Genomic DNA, 17,058 nt, shown 5'->3' on the forward strand with positions numbered 1-17,058 from the left:
CAATCTGGACATGCCATTGTGATGATTATTCTAAGCATCACCTGGCTCAAGTTTGTGTAAACATGCCACCATTTGTTCTCTGTATTGTCAATAAAACAACTAGCCACAATGCTGAGCAATGGAGAGAACAGGGTGGGACATCCTGGTTGGGGTGGGGGGAAGCAAGTGGGAGGAGAGAACAGAGATCTAGAGATCAGCAGGAGAGGACTTTGAACCTTGAGGAAAAATGAACTGGACCTAAGATATGACTAAAAGTAAGTATAATGGGTAAAATATGAATGGTAGGGACTATGTGGGCTTGGAGGTTTTGGATGGAGTAACTATTGCCTAGCATTGTGCTTTAGGTTAATTAAATAAATCCTAGTCTCTGTGTGGCGATTTGGGTGTACAGCTGGTTTAGGAATGACTGCTGCTTAACTAAACGATACATGGTAAATATTAATAATTGACAACACCTAATTTATAAACCATTCTTAATAATAAACCTTGATAAGCATTTATTACCTGTTAATTAAAATAACTGTCCTAATTCTTCTTAACCCATGTTATTGATGGCTATGATAACTTCCTTATGCAAACCATACAACTAACCAATGATTCCTCTGTTGTCACGAGATTGACCTGCATTTTGTTATTTATACTTTAAGTGGCCCCTATGTCTCCATTGCTTGCATGAAAAGGACAAAAGATGGTGTTTCCTGTGCAAGCATGATGACTGACCTTCTCATCCCTGGCCCCCACACAAAATCTTATCAGAGACAGAAGCCTGAAAGACCAGCACTAGGGAGGCATAGATCAGGGATCCCTGGTGCAAACAAGTTAGTTATATTATCTAGAACAGGCAAGATCTGGGTTTAAGGAGAGATATTACCTCAGTACAAAAGCCAGCAAAATATAATCTAGAAAAATACTTGGCAACAACCTTGGGCCTTAACACACATGTGCAGCCATACACATTTAAACACACATTTTTCCCCATGCATGCCCCACACATAGAACACAAAATCATATTTCAAACAGGACAAAGACTTGAGAAAGCATAAATTAGGTATGATTATTTTTTACTTCATTAATTATTTTAATAAAATATGGGATGGACTATGATTTTTAAGGTAGAAACTTTGTTCTGATATTTGGAGGAACTAAGTATTTTAAGATGAGAGTTGCAGGGTTTTTTTTTTTTTTTTTTTTTTTTGGACAAAAACCACATATTGAAATGATTAATGGTTACGTATCTATTAGGGGATAAATACCTAATATACTATGGCCAATTCTCACATTCATACATATTATTTCAAAATTAGGTAGTTTATATCAATATCATTTTTGCCTCTCCAAACAATGTACAACTACAAGAGTGTTTAAGATTCCTTGTAACTCCCGGAAGTGTCATTGAAAAGATGATCATCACAACAACCCTTTCATGTAAGTTCTGTAAGGTTATTTGAAGTCTGTTTTAGACATGCTGAGACCCTTGGGGTAAATGTTATCCATGCTACATATCATGTTTAAGCGCTAATAACCTCTTCTGTTTTTTCCAGGCTCTCTTTCTTTCTACTTTCCCTTAATGTTCTTTCTGTTTTAACTCCTTCAAACTTTATTTTGTTAACAGGAAATAAGGGTTTGTTTCCACTTTCAAACGTACGCATGAGTACCAACTCCTAGCCCCTGAGATAGAGGTGCTAAAGTACCTGACATCACACACTCAGAGACTTTTTCACTGGGTGCTTCTTTTTCTGTACAAATGAGAAGACTGGAGGGGAGGGTTCTTCCTTTATTTCCATTGCTCAGTCTCTCTCATATTGTTCATAATTCCTACTTTTCCAAATATCTCCTTTTACTTTTTTTTTTTAATGTTTGACTGTTACTCTTTTTGGATGAACCCAACTATGTCTATATTAATGCAATGATCCGTGAAAAACTATGCCTTCATTGACCTTTTCCTGAATCAGACCTGATTTTCTAATTGGTTGGTAGAGACATGAGGATATCGTACAACTCCTGAGCCACAGCCACTTTTGAATTGCTTTGTTGTTTAACTTGGCCTTAGGCCTCAACTTCCCACAACCTGAAGAAGCATCTTTGAACCACAGAAGCACATCACTCTAAAATGAAGTGAAGAAGAGCTCACTCAAGACACTGGTTTTCCATATATGTTCATCTATGTGTCTATGTGTGAAAATAGGGACCAGTACATAGACCCTCTGTTCAGAGGGAGCCCACAGGCTGCTCAATTTCCAAGTCGGTTTCCTAGTAAGGGGATCAGGGCTGTCTCTGATATGAACTCATTGGCCTGCTCTTTGATCACCTCTCTCTGGGGTATATAGCCTTGCCAGGCCACGGAGGAAGATGATACAGCTAGCCCTAATGAGACCTGATAGTCTAAGGTCAGATAGAAGGGGAGGAGGTCCTCCCCTATCAGGGGACTAGGGAAAGGGCATAGGAGGGTAAGAGTGGGAGGAAATGAGGGAGGGGCTTACAGCGTGGATACAAAGTGAATAAATTGTAATAAATAAAATAAAATGAAAAAGAAAACAGAGACCAGACCACATGTGTAAATACAATCTTGAACAGAAATTTTATACATAAAGGATCGCTGTTTTGTTATGATCCAAGTTGGAAGAAGAAAGAGAAGTTAAAGTTCTTAGCTGCTTATTTTTCTTCTCCCTGAAGTTCAGGGAGACTGTTGCAAATGATGTGTAGCTGCCATCAAAGCACTGATTAGAAAGGAGATGCTCAATTCTTGCCTTTACTCTGTAGATGAGTAGCTATGAGTCCCAGCCAACTCAAGTTTTTAAAGGTAGTTGTAGTAAGGTTTGTATTGGAGCCAAATGTGGGATCCGCAATCCTATACCTGGGTAGAAGTCAATCAGAGTCATTCTTAAACTGAGTTGAGAGCTTTGGTCATTGGCTCAGCTGCCCTTATTCTCAGACTTTGCAAACTTTTCAGAACCTCTCAGATGCTTGTCAATCTCTCCACCTCACTAAAGCCTACTATCAAGAATAAAACTCCAGCTTTAATGGATTTTTTTTTGTTTTGTTTTGCTTGTATTCTTTTTTAATCTGTTTCTCCAGATTCTATCTGGAAGATATTCCAGTGATTCTGCAGAGAGAGAAGGTATCTATGACTTCTCACATGTAGTTAGTTCGTGAGCTACTATGGCTCTCCCACTTGGACACTTTCTACAATTGATGTTCTTCCCTGCAGTCTTAATTCTTCTCTAAATAATCTTTCATTCTTTTTTACAGGACCTGTTAGACCACATCTTGTCTCCCTCAGGGTGCAGATACCATAGCCTGAAGAAACTAGGCCACACCCTCCCGTGGTTCTCTCTAGGACCCCTAAGATTCTTCCATTGAAGCAGAAAAGCAACCTCTGACTTAAGGGCCTAACCTTATTTTGCTCCTCCATGGTTTTTGTTGTCTATTTGTTTGTTTGTCAATAGCTATGCTGAAATAATCCCTGAAGCATAAACCTTTTATGACCCTGTCACAATTATAAAAATAAGGAATTCCCCTCTATACTTGGGATTTTTTCTGAAGGGTCTTTTCTAGGTTCCTCACTGATACCATCTTTCTCACTGATACCATCTCTTAATCCTATTTTAAATTGTCATTCTTAATGAAGCTCCTCTGCAGGTTTTAAAGGAAGCTATAAAACCTTCCATGTAAGGGAAACTCCTTTCCTGTAAGGTCCTGTGTGCTTTTATTTTTAAAGATTAAGTTATTTATTTACTTTACATAGCTATTCCAGCTTCCCCTCATTCCTCTTCTCCCAGTCCTTCATTTTCACCTCCCCCCCCCCATTCCCTTCTCTTTAGAAAAGGAGCAGCCTCCCATGGATATCAATAAGCCTTGGCATATCAAGTTGCAGTATGTCTAGGCACATCTTTTTCTATTGAGGCTACACCAGGCAGACCAGTTAGGGAAAAGGTGTCCAAAGGCATATAAATAAAACACAGACCCTGTTCCTGCTTTAGGATCACACATGAAGACTGAGCTGCATAATTGTTATATGTGTGCAGAGGGCCTAGATGCTTGCCCTCTGGTTGGTGGTTCAGTCTCTCTGAGCCCCTGAGGACCCAAGTTACTTGATTCTGGAGGTTTTCTTATGGTGACTTTGACCTCTCTGCCTCTTTCAGTCTTTCCTCTCCCTCTTTCACAGGATAGCCATGCTACAAACCATAGATCCAAAGAAGCTAAGTAACAAGGAGGGCCTACTGAGGGGTGATTAAATCTCACTGAGAAGGGCAAATAGAGTGGACATTGGGGATTGGATGGGTAGGGGAGGGAGTGGAGATGGAAACAAGAGGAATGGGGTGTGGGAAGGAAAGAGGGAGAGAGTACTAGGAGAGACAACTGGATTGGGAGGCATCTTTGTGATGAGCTGGAAACCAGGGCGATGGAAACTCCCAGGAATCTATAAGGGTAACCCTCTCTAACATCCTAGTAATGGGTAATATGGAACATGAACTGGCCATCTCCTGTTAATGGGCAAGACTTCCAGTGGAGAGATAGGGACAATAACCCAGCCACAAAAATCTTAGGCCCACAATTTGACCTATAAGATGTTCAGGAGTAAAAGATGGAGCAGAATTGGAGGGAAGGGCCAACCAATGACTGGCCATACATGAGACCCATGCCATGAGAGGGAGCCTCACCCTGATACTTTTAATGATAGCAAGCAGAAACCTAGCATAACCCCTCTCCTCAGAGAGGCTTCAACCAGCAACTGATGGAAACTGATGTAGAGACCCACAGCCAAACATTTAGGGGACCTTTGGGAATCCTGTATGTTGTTTCTAAAGCAGCTGCACCCTTCCTTCCTTCCTCATGCTCACCCTCCTCAAGGCCTGACTGATGCCTTTTTCCTCATAAGAAAAGCAATTCTGGAAGGGCAATAACATACCAGCTCCTTTCCGGAGCTGACCACTGTTTCTCACTCAGATTTAACTGCATCTGAATCCCTCCCATAACAATTCCTCACAATAGAAAAGCAGTTTTCACTGTTGCGGAAATGAAAGAAATATTTTAATTGCTCAATTGATTCACTGTAATCAATTTTTATGTAATCATTTTTATGTTTCCCACCAATTTTCTTATAATTATATTAGAATGAATTATCTCTGGTCAAGAAATAAAATCTCTCTGGTTTGGGTGGAGAATAACAGTCCAGTTGGGCTAGTTCAGTCACCTGGCCCAGGGATCAGCCTTAAGCAGGTAGGATCTAAGTCATGCTAGAAATGGGCAAAATAGGTGCTCTTTCCTTTTTTTTTCTATTATTATTATTATTATTATTAATGAAATGCTACAACGTTGCATTTTCTTCTCAGAATCTCTACCCCAGCACAGTAGATTCCTGGGCTCACTCACCAAGATGTGACTACTGGTCAACCATGTGTCTAACATCTGTGAGAGTTTGAATGGTATGGCCCTTATTTTCTCTTCCTTCCTCCTCTAGGCAGCTGTTGAGATTTACATCTTGTCTGTTCTTTAGTTTTTTTTTTTATTATTATTATTTTTAATCTAAGAAAATTGTCATTGAACTTCTCTTTTAGTTCATTCTGAAATTATTTTATTGATGGGACTAACAATCCTAATTAGACCTTGCTTTCCCACTTTATCAACAGTTTCTTTTTTAACCTCTCAGTATCCATCCAATGAGTAGCTCCCTAAAGCACTCCTACCTCCTCCCTCACTCCCTTCTTTCCTTACTTTCATCAGTTTTTAGAAAATTATGTAAACATGATATTAAGGTCTAATAATATATTTCTTTCTTAAATCCACATTCCTTATCCAGACTTGCTCCTTGAATTTGAATTTTCAAGGCCCATACCCTCTGTTCAGTGCTGTGGCAGGTTTTCTATCTTGAGTCAGACAATTCCAAAAACTTTAGTAAGTTTTCAACTAAAGCGTTTTCATCTGCCACGTCCTACATTTATTTTGTGTTGTTTAGCAAAGTCTCTTAAATCATTCAGCACATTTTGACAAGGCACTTAGTAAGCCATCTGAAGGCGTTTTTATCTTAAAATATTCAAAGCTTTCCTGACCATTTGAAAGGTGGATGTTAAAAGCATGCGAGAGATAACAATAGCCCCAGAAGCAGCATTCTCCATCAGAGCTACAACAAAAAAGATTAAATAAAACATTTTATGAGGTAAACTGACATGAAACTAAAATCTTGAAAAAAAAATGCGGCTTTTGTCTAACATCCAATTTTAGCCTAAACTCTATTATCTACTTAAACACAAAATGCAGGTAAGCCACCTACATATTCCTCGGTGTTGGTTTTGTTTCTGTTCCACTCACTAAACAATAGGACTAATGCAAGTCAGCAGAACTCTAGAGAATGTTTAGTAATTTCTGAAAGCACTTTAAATTTTAATAAAGCGCCTTCAGATTTCTAATGAAATACAGTTATGGAGCAAAACCTTCTCCTCAAATAAACATTGCTAAGAGTGAAGTATTTTTCTTGGTTAGACTTATAAACCTCAATATGAATTATATTTTGACACCTCTGTAACACTGGTTGACATCTATACTATCCTTTTCAGGGAACAGATGAAAATTTCTGTGTGTACTCATAGTCCAAAATTTCTTTAATCTGTGCATGCACTCAAAGAAATGTAGAAACTCTGTAAGAACAGTATTGTAGTCGGGTACTTCCCTGGGAAATTCACCGAACAAAATAGCCTCTTGACAACTTGAACACTAGCAAGTTCAGGTCAGCTGACATTCAGGTCTCAATCCTCTGTAGCCTCTCTCTCTACCCCAGAGGAGAGAACAGACCATAAGGAGAAAGATGGCTGAAGGCTACAGGAAAAGCAGTACTCTTGGTAGGAGGGAAATCATCCTGCCCTCACCATATTCAAACTCCATGCTTCACTCTGGCCGGTACCAACGACAGGAGCAGCAAGCTGTCCCTGGCCAGGTTCACAGGCATTAAAATGCTCCAGAGCAACACCTGATGCTCACTTCTCTGATTATCACACTATTGAAAGAATGAGCCCAATAAATTAGCATTTTCTCAGGAATTTCCTACAGGGAAAGGAAAGAGCTAGAGACTTCTGAGCATGCAGAAGAGGAAAGTACCTGCAGGACAAAGATTTATAGCTTGTCAGGTGTCCTCACAAGGAGGTGCTGAAGAAGGCTGATTCTTCATGCAAGCATTTACTGTTCTCCCTGTGGCTCCCAGACTCACATCAGGACTTCACTGGAGGTCCTTGTCCTTTTTCTCAGTATGGCAATATTAAATAAATCTCCCATTTTTGATTTTTCACTATTAGTTTGGCCTCTTTCATTGACTTATATGGGCAGCTGACTGAAACTTACTTGCTGGGGCTCAGGTGGTGATCCCTAATTGGGGTAATGCTCCCTGTAAATAAACACAAGAGCCAGTCTTCATGACTGAAAGACTGAGTTTAACTTGCATGAGAACAATCCTGCTGGAGGCCCATGTGAAAGCTTCCAGTCATCCAGCCTGAGAAGAAAAATGGTCTTCTAACCAGGAGACTCTAAGTTTTTCAACTTTTACTAATGCTGTAGCTATAGCTATTGTTTTTACTTTACATCTTTTAAGTGTTTCAAATATGCATATATTTATATGTGCATTAATATATGTATATATATCCTCTCTCTGTTCATATGTATTTACATGAATAGAGAGATGGGAGTGTTACATCACAGCATAACATCAGGAGCAGGAAAACAGTTGTAAGACCTAAGGAGTTTAGCAGCCACAGAATAATCTCAAGAAAATTGGCAGCATAATTTTACAGTTTGGACCACTCCAGCAGGCAGCGGGCAGCTTAGCAAAGCATTCACTAAAATGTGCGCTTTAATGAGAGACAATCGGAGTCTGAGATTTTCCGTCAGTCTTTGAATGCACCCATGATTTTATAAGTAAATAGCAGTTACATACTGGCTCAATTTATTTTTTTCTAACAAATCCATATATTTGGTCTTTTTAATTTTTTTTTATTTAAATGAATAAAGTTTCAAAATTTTAGGTCAAAGGACAGCATACTATGTCTGCTGGGCATATATTCTTGTTTACTCTTTTGGCAAATAAAGTTTTAGCACTGCTATGTTATTCATTCGTCTAGGTAGCTTAGCTGTTATAATCAGTAAAATATGTATTTTAATAAAGTAGATTAGTTGTAGCTGAAACACATGCACAGACTGAGAAACTGAGAACTACTGTCCAGCTCTTCCCCAACCTTTGGTCTGTCATTAGCTCAAAGTTAATATATCCTATGTTTTGATGATTACCAAGTGAAATTGTTGTTTTCTGTCTAGTACCTTGGGTAATAATTCGTACATCTTAACCGTATGGTGCTTTCTTCTGACCAAAGCATCATTTCATGTTGACATAATAGTTCAAATTTAGCTAAAACAGCCCACCCCTCACTGCAGTCATTCTGTAGAAATGTACTCTTAATAAGCAAAATTTCCCAGGGCTCTTACTTTCCTATTGAAATAGAAAAGAGCAAAGAAGCAGATCCAGTTAAATGGACTTAAGCAGTTTTTCCTTTGCTCTCACATTCACCTCCAATTCTCATTCCTCGTGCACCACAGTCCTAAGTTAAAAAAAAAAACAAAACAAACAACAACAACAACAACAACAACAAAAAAAAAACAACTTTCATTGCACACCTATGCAGACAGTTGCCGGCTTCTAGATTTACAGTAACTTGTCAGCCAGCAGCAGCGCCAAACTGTGACGTCATTTCCAGGTGGTCATCACTGTGCTCTGCACTTATGAACTTGTGCACTTGTGTATCTTGCTGAACCCACAGAATCCTGTTTCTCCCTGTTATATAAACTCCCTGTGGATTCTAACAAGAGAGAAGCAGAACCCTACACCCGTGCTGAGTCTTCTGCTGTATTTACCAACCAGATGTCTCACCATGAATTCTGAAGACAACTAGGCTTGCTTTTATTTTCAAGGCCGGATGCACACATTTCTGAGTTTACTATAAACACACAAGTTTGTTGACTCATGTGAAGGAAAACGTGCAAGCTGCTGATACCCAGAAAAAGAAAAGAAAGACATCATCGAAACCAAAAACCAAAATTTCACCCTACTAAATATGCTCATATAAAAGAATAGCAGCTATGTATTCTAAGAATTTGATTTTAGCTGCTGATAATTTAGGCTTAAGTTTTATTAGTTTTCTTTAGGAGGCTATGAAGGATCTGTATTTCACAATACTGAATCGTGACATTCAGATTTTGATACATTTAAATTTGCAACTGACATATTTACAGCAAAGAATAGAAAGTGCTTTAAGTTGCCTGCAGTCTAGACTAAACTATAGTTCCAGTGATAAAATATTAAGACCAGAATAAACTGAAGTGATTTTCTCATATTAATATCCATGAGAAAGATTAAACATGACCTAATTAGCTCTTTTTTAGTTTCTGACTTTCCCCATCCCTTCTTTGTCTCTTCTTCTTCCTTTGTGATTGCAGCCTAGTCTCAAGTCTCCATGAGACGGTAGCGACACCACAGAAGCGCTCAGAGCATCTACAGAAATCTGATCAAAGTTCAAGTAAAGTTCAGGCTCCGTGTCCTCTGCTGTTAGGGCTCTGAGCTACTGCCACATCCTGTAGCCAGGTAGGACTTTCAGTAGAGGAAATGGTACATCAAACCACCTATAAAACCTTCGACCCAAAATTTGTCTTGCCTACAAGAAATGTAGGGATAAAGATAGAGCAGAAATTGAGGGCATGGTCAACCAATGGCTGGTCCAACTTGAGACCCACCCCAAGGAAGAGAGCCACCCTCTGACACTATTAATAATCATCTGCTCTGCTTACAGACAGGAGGCAAGTATAACTGCCTCCTGAGAGGTTTCATCCAGAACCTGGTGGAAACAGATTCAGAAATGACCCATAGCCAAACAATAGACCGAGCTAGGGGAGATTTTTCGAAGTGTGGTAGGAAGGACTGAGGGTGCTGGAGAGTTAAGACTACCACAAGAAGACCTACAGAGTCAACTAACCTGGGCTGATGGGGGCTCACAGAGACTGAACCACCAACCAAAGTGCATGCATGGGCCTGACCTAGATCCCACACATATGTAGCAGATTGCAGCTTGGTTATCATGTGGGTCCCCTAACAATGGCTGTCTCTGTTTCTGTTGCCTACTTTTGTTTCATTTTCCCCCAGCTGGACTGCCTTGTCTGGCCTCAGTGGGAGAAGATGTGTTTAGTCCTTCTATGACTAGAGATACCAGGGAAGATTGGTATTCCTTAGGGGCCTCCCCTCCTCTGAGAAGAAGGAGAAGATAAAGGAGGGTGTGAGGGGAACTAGGAGGAGAGGAGAGAGGGGGCAGAAATCAGGCTGTAAAGTGATTAAATACATAAAATTAACACACACACACACACACACAAACAGAAAAGTTCAAGAAAGTATCTGCACACCAGGAAACATTCTCAGGCACCTGAGTACTCTGTCATGAATTACCTAAGAACAATGGCTGTCTGAAACATCTCCATATGATGCAGAGCTCAGCATATAAAGAATTTGTAAAGGAAATGGGAAAAAAAATGTCAATTCAAATTGAGAAAACAGCAAATGAGTACCAGGACCACTACCACTTCTAAACTTGAAGAACTCTGTGTGTGTGTGTGTGTGTGTGTGTGTGTGTGTGTGTGTGTTAATAGTGAACTAACTGGAAAAAAGTGTATTAATAGCATATATTATTTCAGTATTTAGTATTCTAACATACATTAATAAATCCTCATGTAGACCTAGCCTTTTCAAAGCTTTCCTAAAGATAACCTGCTATTTTCCTAAATCATTGTCTTTTAAAACCATTAATAATTCTCCAAATGACAAGTTTCCTTCAGGGATATTCTGCATTTCAGTCTTAAGTATCATCTAGCACTTATACTGTCTATAGGTCTATGATTTAAGAACGATTTCTGTGCTATGAAGAAATGTCTCCTGGCAACAAAGCCTCATCTTATTAAATGTCATGTACACATCCTTTAAAACCAAGCAACAGTTGGGAATCAATGTAAGATTTCTGTGTAATGCCAGCCTCAGAAAAATTATCACCCTAAATGGTGTAAATGTAGTACAAAAAAAATGCTGACTATAATAAAACTGCTGACTATTTGGCCAGTGCTAAATTCTTTGAAATGGTAATAAATAAGAAAAACCCCAAATTGAAAAGACACCCACACATATAGACATTTCAACTGTTATTTTTGAAGTACTGGCTTTCTTTCATAGAACCACATGTCCAGTTATTTATAGTTATTTATTAGCAATTGCTCCATTTTATTTGATTTACTCAATCAATTCAACTAAATTGCTCTATATTCTTAGTGATTTTATTATATTGACATAGTCTGAGATTTTTAAAAATATGGTAAATACGATATAGCTTGTGATACCTGCTTAGTCTGGTCTGTAACACCTATTTTCATATTGAAGTGTCATTTTGAGTGTAAACTTCTACGGTATAGACATCTTAGTTTTATATTTATAACTAGAATCCTAAAAACCCCAGTCATGAGAGCTGTATAGGCCACTCAAGTGCTCCACTACATTATAGACCACTTGGAAAACAAGCCAGAGTAAGTGTGAAGAGAGGCATAAGTCCTCTCAATTTACAGTTTCCTGTATGTCCAGACTTCAGAACATGCTACATGTCTGCTCAGATAAGCCCACTGTACTTAAACTCAGCTTAGTTCCCTGCTTTTGCCACTTGAATAACTTAACAGTTTTTGATGAGACCTTCATTTTTAGTTTTATTAGACAAACTACAACATTCATCTTGTTCTATCTTGTCTGTGACTGAGACATTAAATCAAATCACACATATATGTACTGAGAAAATTTTGTAATGTTGGAAGAAAATTGAGAAAAAGCAAGAAGGGCCAACAGTGTTTGTCCTACAGAAACAGACTAAGAAAAGAAATCTTAGGGTCAAGTTCATGAATTAGATCATTTAGGAAGTATTACTTTAAGCAACTATTGATTGAGTTCTGACCATATGACATGTATTTTCTCTAATGCTGAAACTGCATTGAACAGAATGACAACACTCAGTTTCCACTTGAGAAAGGTCAGATCTCTGTGTGTCAGAAAGGAGTCAGCATGGGCAGGTTTTTAAAAGCCTCTAAAGATTTCATGAATTGATGTTGTAGCTTTCTTCTTTGTCGGTCATAACATCTAATTTTAAACAGTCAACGTAAGTTCCATATTTAAGTGAACATCAAAACACGTTCTAGTAATAATTTTACAGTGTTCTCCCTTTTTGTTCTGTGGTCTATTTTGTCATATTTGAACAGCCTGTCAATGAACCATGTTCTCTCCAAATGAGTCCATTAAATAAAAGGCATGATTCCATGCGTGTGTGTGTGTGTGTGTGTGTTTGTGTGTGTGTGTTGCTTATTTCTCAAACAAGAAATGATTGAACAAAACAAGATAAGGAAACGAAGTGGGGTGATATGTATTGATTGAAAATTCTGGAAAATTACCCATCAAAAATGAGGCAAATGAGCCTGGAATTTTTCTTACTCTTAGAAGGAAAACTATCTGATGTTACTCAGTACAATGCTGTTTACCATACTAATGCAGGCAGTATATGGATATCTGTTGATTGAATAAATATTTATCCATACTTTTCCTTCAATCTCATAAATAAGTCTATCTGATCCTGCTAGTTCATATGCTTAGAGATCAGGTAGACGCTTTGTATAACTTAGGACAGGAGCCATAGACACTTTGTATAACTTAGGACAGAAGCCATATCCAAATACAACTAATTTACTACTCTAAGTTCCTTTCACATAGATTATATACCAAATAAAAACTGAATATACTTTAGAAAAAATGAATAACAGAAAGTAAGCACATTTTGTCAGCCTTTTATATGGACGTTAAACAGTAAAATCAATCCAGCAAGAACTGCAGTTGGGAATGATGAGAAGGCACAAAGTCACATATACATCAAACAGTGTATGAGTCAAAATGTTGCCTGGCTGTAAAAGAAAACCCAACTGTCAAAAACCTGCAAACATGGAGCTCTTCTTCTGTAACTTAACTCTATGAGGTCACTTTATTGTACTCACCCAGCACTGTGTGTGAATCTTCATTTAGAAATCACTCTGGTAACAGATTGGAAAAGCAACAGATTGCAAAGTACATGGGGTCGTTTAAAACATCCTGAGAGTTAACCTACCACACACTCTCATAAAAACATTGGACTTTTCCTCATCTAGAGACATGCTTTGAACAAGAGAAAAAGGATAACACATTTTCATTTTAACATTTAAAATAATTCTCCTCCAATATATTTTTGTGTTTAGCTAATTATACTGTGAGGATATGGTACCATGGTATTGTCCAAGAAATCGCATCTGACACCAACTTTAACAAAAGGTTTCCATTACTAGAAGAAACATTTCTTATGTATTTTTTTATTTAAATGCTCTTAAGTTACCTCTGAAGGTTTAATGTCTGGACCTAAGCAGTTTTGTTGAATTTTAAGTTTAAAAAAATGTTTCAACCTTAGTCACTGGGTTAATTTATTAATATAATTTTTAGCTCTGCAAGGACTGTGGTTAATGAAAAAAATCTGGCATGATTTTCTTTAAACCATAACTTTGCCATTGCTACTGATCTCTTACACAATTTTTATAAAATTTCATGAAAATCTAAATAAAAGTGAAAGCAACAATGTCTCAAATCAGATGTTTACTGGGTGCTCAGAAACGTACTATTTTAGATTTAGCAAATTTCAAAAAAAAAAAAAAAAAAAACAATCTCCTAACTTCATTGATTTCATCAAACTGAAATTATCTTAAAGGTGTTCTGTGTTGTGAGCAAGCCTCTTACCTGTACTGCTGGAAATGTTGACATCAATACTGATGTCAGATATTCCTCCTCCCTTCAGAGAGGCCACACATGTGTAAGTCCCAAAGTCTGTGAATTTTAAATCAATGATATCCAAGTTTGTTGTTCCGGGGGACACATCCGGGTCAGTCTGTGTGATAACCATCCGCTCAGAACTTCGTAATGGACGGCCATTTTTAAACCAACTAAATGTTAGCTCCTCAGACGGAACAGCTTCTACTTGGCAAGATATTTTCACCTCACGCCCAATTTGGATGTTGTCATCTTTGTGATAAGGATCAGGAGTGATCCAAAATCGTCCTTTTTTTAATGCTAAAACATAAAAATTGCACAAGGAGTTAGTGTTACTTTCGTAATTGTAGAGATTTGCTCACTCTAGGTAATCATCTCTGGGCTGAAATAATAAAGAAAGCAAAATAGAATGAGCATGTTTCTCTGTTGATTTTAAGTCATGTGCACTATAAATCTTCATAGGCACTCCAGGAAAAAAATCTAAACAAACCCATTTAAAAATTCCTTACACTATGTTTTTATATATACATTAGGTAATGCTTTGCAACAAGAAAAATAAATAAATCTTTAATTTACTCACAATTGTTGTTGTACTTAGGTCTCTGTTCTTGGGATAAATACTGACCCTAAGCACTTTGGGAAAATGGTTTTATCTCATCTTACACTTACATCCATTATTGAGGGAGGCAGGAATCTGGAAGCAGGGACTGAAGCAGAGACCATGGAAAACACAGTTTCATACTGGTCTGCCCTCTCCAGCTTGCCTGGCAAATCTCTTTATGCAATCCAGGCCCACCTGCCCACTCACAGAGCCTGGGCCCTCCTACAACAAACATCATTTAATAAACTCTCCCAAAGACATGCATGTCAGTCAATCCAATGTAGGCAATACTTCAACTGAAGTTCTGTCTTCCAAGGTGGTCATATTGACAACAGCAGCTAACTGTGACAATTGTATTCAAGTATGTCACTCTATAATTAAATATTATCACCATAGAATTTAAATTAATCATGGGAACAGTTTACCTAAAGTTCTAGGGTATTAAAGTTTAAAGAAATAATATGGCTCATCTAACTTAAAACCTTCAGTATACTATGCTTTCAGTACTCCATAATTTCCTAAGAAACTCACATACTGGTATAAAAATCATATTAAGGCAAATACTTCTAATATTATACCTACACACCAATCAAAGCTAGTTCAGTAAGAATTTAGTCAATTTATATTTATGAAGCATTTCTATACACAAGATGTGAAAAAGGTCTGTAAAACATTCTCCTAACCTTTGTTTCTTCTCCATCCCATAGCAGGTAGACAGTTTCAGTTAAAACTATGCTAGTTCTTTCTTACAGAAGACCAAAAGAACCTCTTGGAGATGGCCTAGAATACCTGCCATCCTTATACCCTCACGAAAGAATATTCTGGGTTTAGGGTCAGTGCTGAGTGACAAGCAGAACCTGCTGTAGTGGCTGACTGAAGGTGACTGGAGGGAGTGATGGCTTCCAGAGGACCTGAACTTGGATTGAATGTGCAAACACAACAGGAAATAAATTGTGTCTTTTATGGCTGCTTCTCATGTGGACTCACTTTTATGTTTTAAACTATTACCTGTATTTTCCTTTACCTCAACATGGCTCTTCATGTATCTGAAATGTCATGTGGAGCTGAAACGTATGAAATAAAATGTACTGGACTGTATGAGAATAAAATATTGGTCACCCAGTTTTACTTCAAAACTACAAACACACTGATGCTTCCAGCAATCCAGTGCCTGCAGACATAAGAGGCTACACCTCGGGACTGACATAGCATCTCTGAAATGAACAAAAGTTCCCTCTGTTGGTCCTGTGAAGACCTAGGAGAACAGGGTAGTTCTGCACATGCAGGATGAACAAGAGATGAATGTGTTCTTAATCTAACAATGCATTTCATCAAAACTTCCTTAGTTGTTAGCCTTATGAATTTTGCTTGCTTTGTTCATCTTGCCTTTGGAAAAGTAAGTAACCATGAAAAACAATGTTTTCATCTCTCTTTGTATTCTGGACATTGTTGCAGGGTCTCCTTTCAAGTCTAGGCACTCAATTCAACCCTAAAACTATTTGAGATGAAGAACATAGATATAACCAGGGCCTTATGGAAATGTATGTAGTCATCATTTACATTAATTTATAATTGTTCACAACTTATTCATCAAATTCTTATGTTACATAAATATAGAGAAATTAGTCACACACACATATGAAATATTTTACAAGCTCCAGGAAATCTGGAGAACAGAATAAATTCAAAATTTACTGTTTAGGTAATATACTGTTTTGATGATAATAGAAACTTAGAAGACAAGTATTTATAGCCCACCTAACACTTTTAAATACTTTTTAAAATTTAAAAATAACACGGAATCCAGGAATCTTATTTACGCTGAGTCATGCATTTATGAGTAGGTTACTGGAGGACAAAATGGTGGTTCATTAAATATTCTACTACCTAGACTAATGTGTTACATTCTCAGAAGCACTGAAGGTGAAGCCAGCATCTCCAGAAAGAAAATGTAATTTAAAATGTGGTTTCATCTGGACACTGTATTGGTATAAAGTATTGTGAACATATAATTCAAATGCAACAGTAGATCTAGTGCATGAAACAGTTTAGGAGGTCAGAGAATAATTCTTCATAAAATACATATTAAAAATACCAAGAACATTTTGAGTTCTTCACACTAATTAGGAGGACACATATAAGTACAATTAAGACTAATTTTCCTTACAAAGTGATTTGTTGATTGACATATAGAAACAAACGCAACAAACACTCAGATGTTCTTGTTGTTGAGATCCACTTAGCACACACTACTATTGTGTAGCTCAATGCTTTGTATGAAGATATATTAAAGTATTATTGACACCAACAGCCCTGTGCATTAATCATCCAAATTGGATTGAAACTGCCAAACTCAAAAAGTCACCCTCATAAAACATGTGAAATCAATATTCACATTATATGTCACAGGCTGTTTCACTCATGGAAAAGTGATTTGTAAAATCCTAAGTGAAAAGATTAAAGATCATACAGCTACAATCAATAAGGTTAAATATCATACATAATTGCAGTATTTTGTAGCAATACAATAAAATGTATTTTAATAAACTGACCTCAAAAACAACAAATT

General features: G+C 37.6%; 1 protein-coding gene across 2 annotated transcripts in view; it reads right to left on the minus strand.

Moving 5' to 3' along the window:
• The window catches only part of Mdga2 (MAM domain containing glycosylphosphatidylinositol anchor 2), an 886,150-nt gene that overhangs the window by 207,510 nt on the left and 661,582 nt on the right, over positions 1–17,058 (minus strand). For both annotated transcript variants that reach the window (XM_060387568.1, XM_060387567.1), the window contains exon 7: positions 13,859–14,188. In XM_060387568.1, the coding sequence (XP_060243551.1) occupies positions 13,859–14,188 (330 nt within the window). The remainder of the gene's footprint in view (positions 1–13,858; positions 14,189–17,058) is intronic.

The sequence above is a fragment of the Meriones unguiculatus genome, chromosome 7 (genome assembly GCF_030254825.1).
Source record: "Meriones unguiculatus strain TT.TT164.6M chromosome 7, Bangor_MerUng_6.1, whole genome shotgun sequence".
Classification (NCBI taxonomy): Eukaryota; Metazoa; Chordata; class Mammalia; order Rodentia; family Muridae; genus Meriones; species Meriones unguiculatus.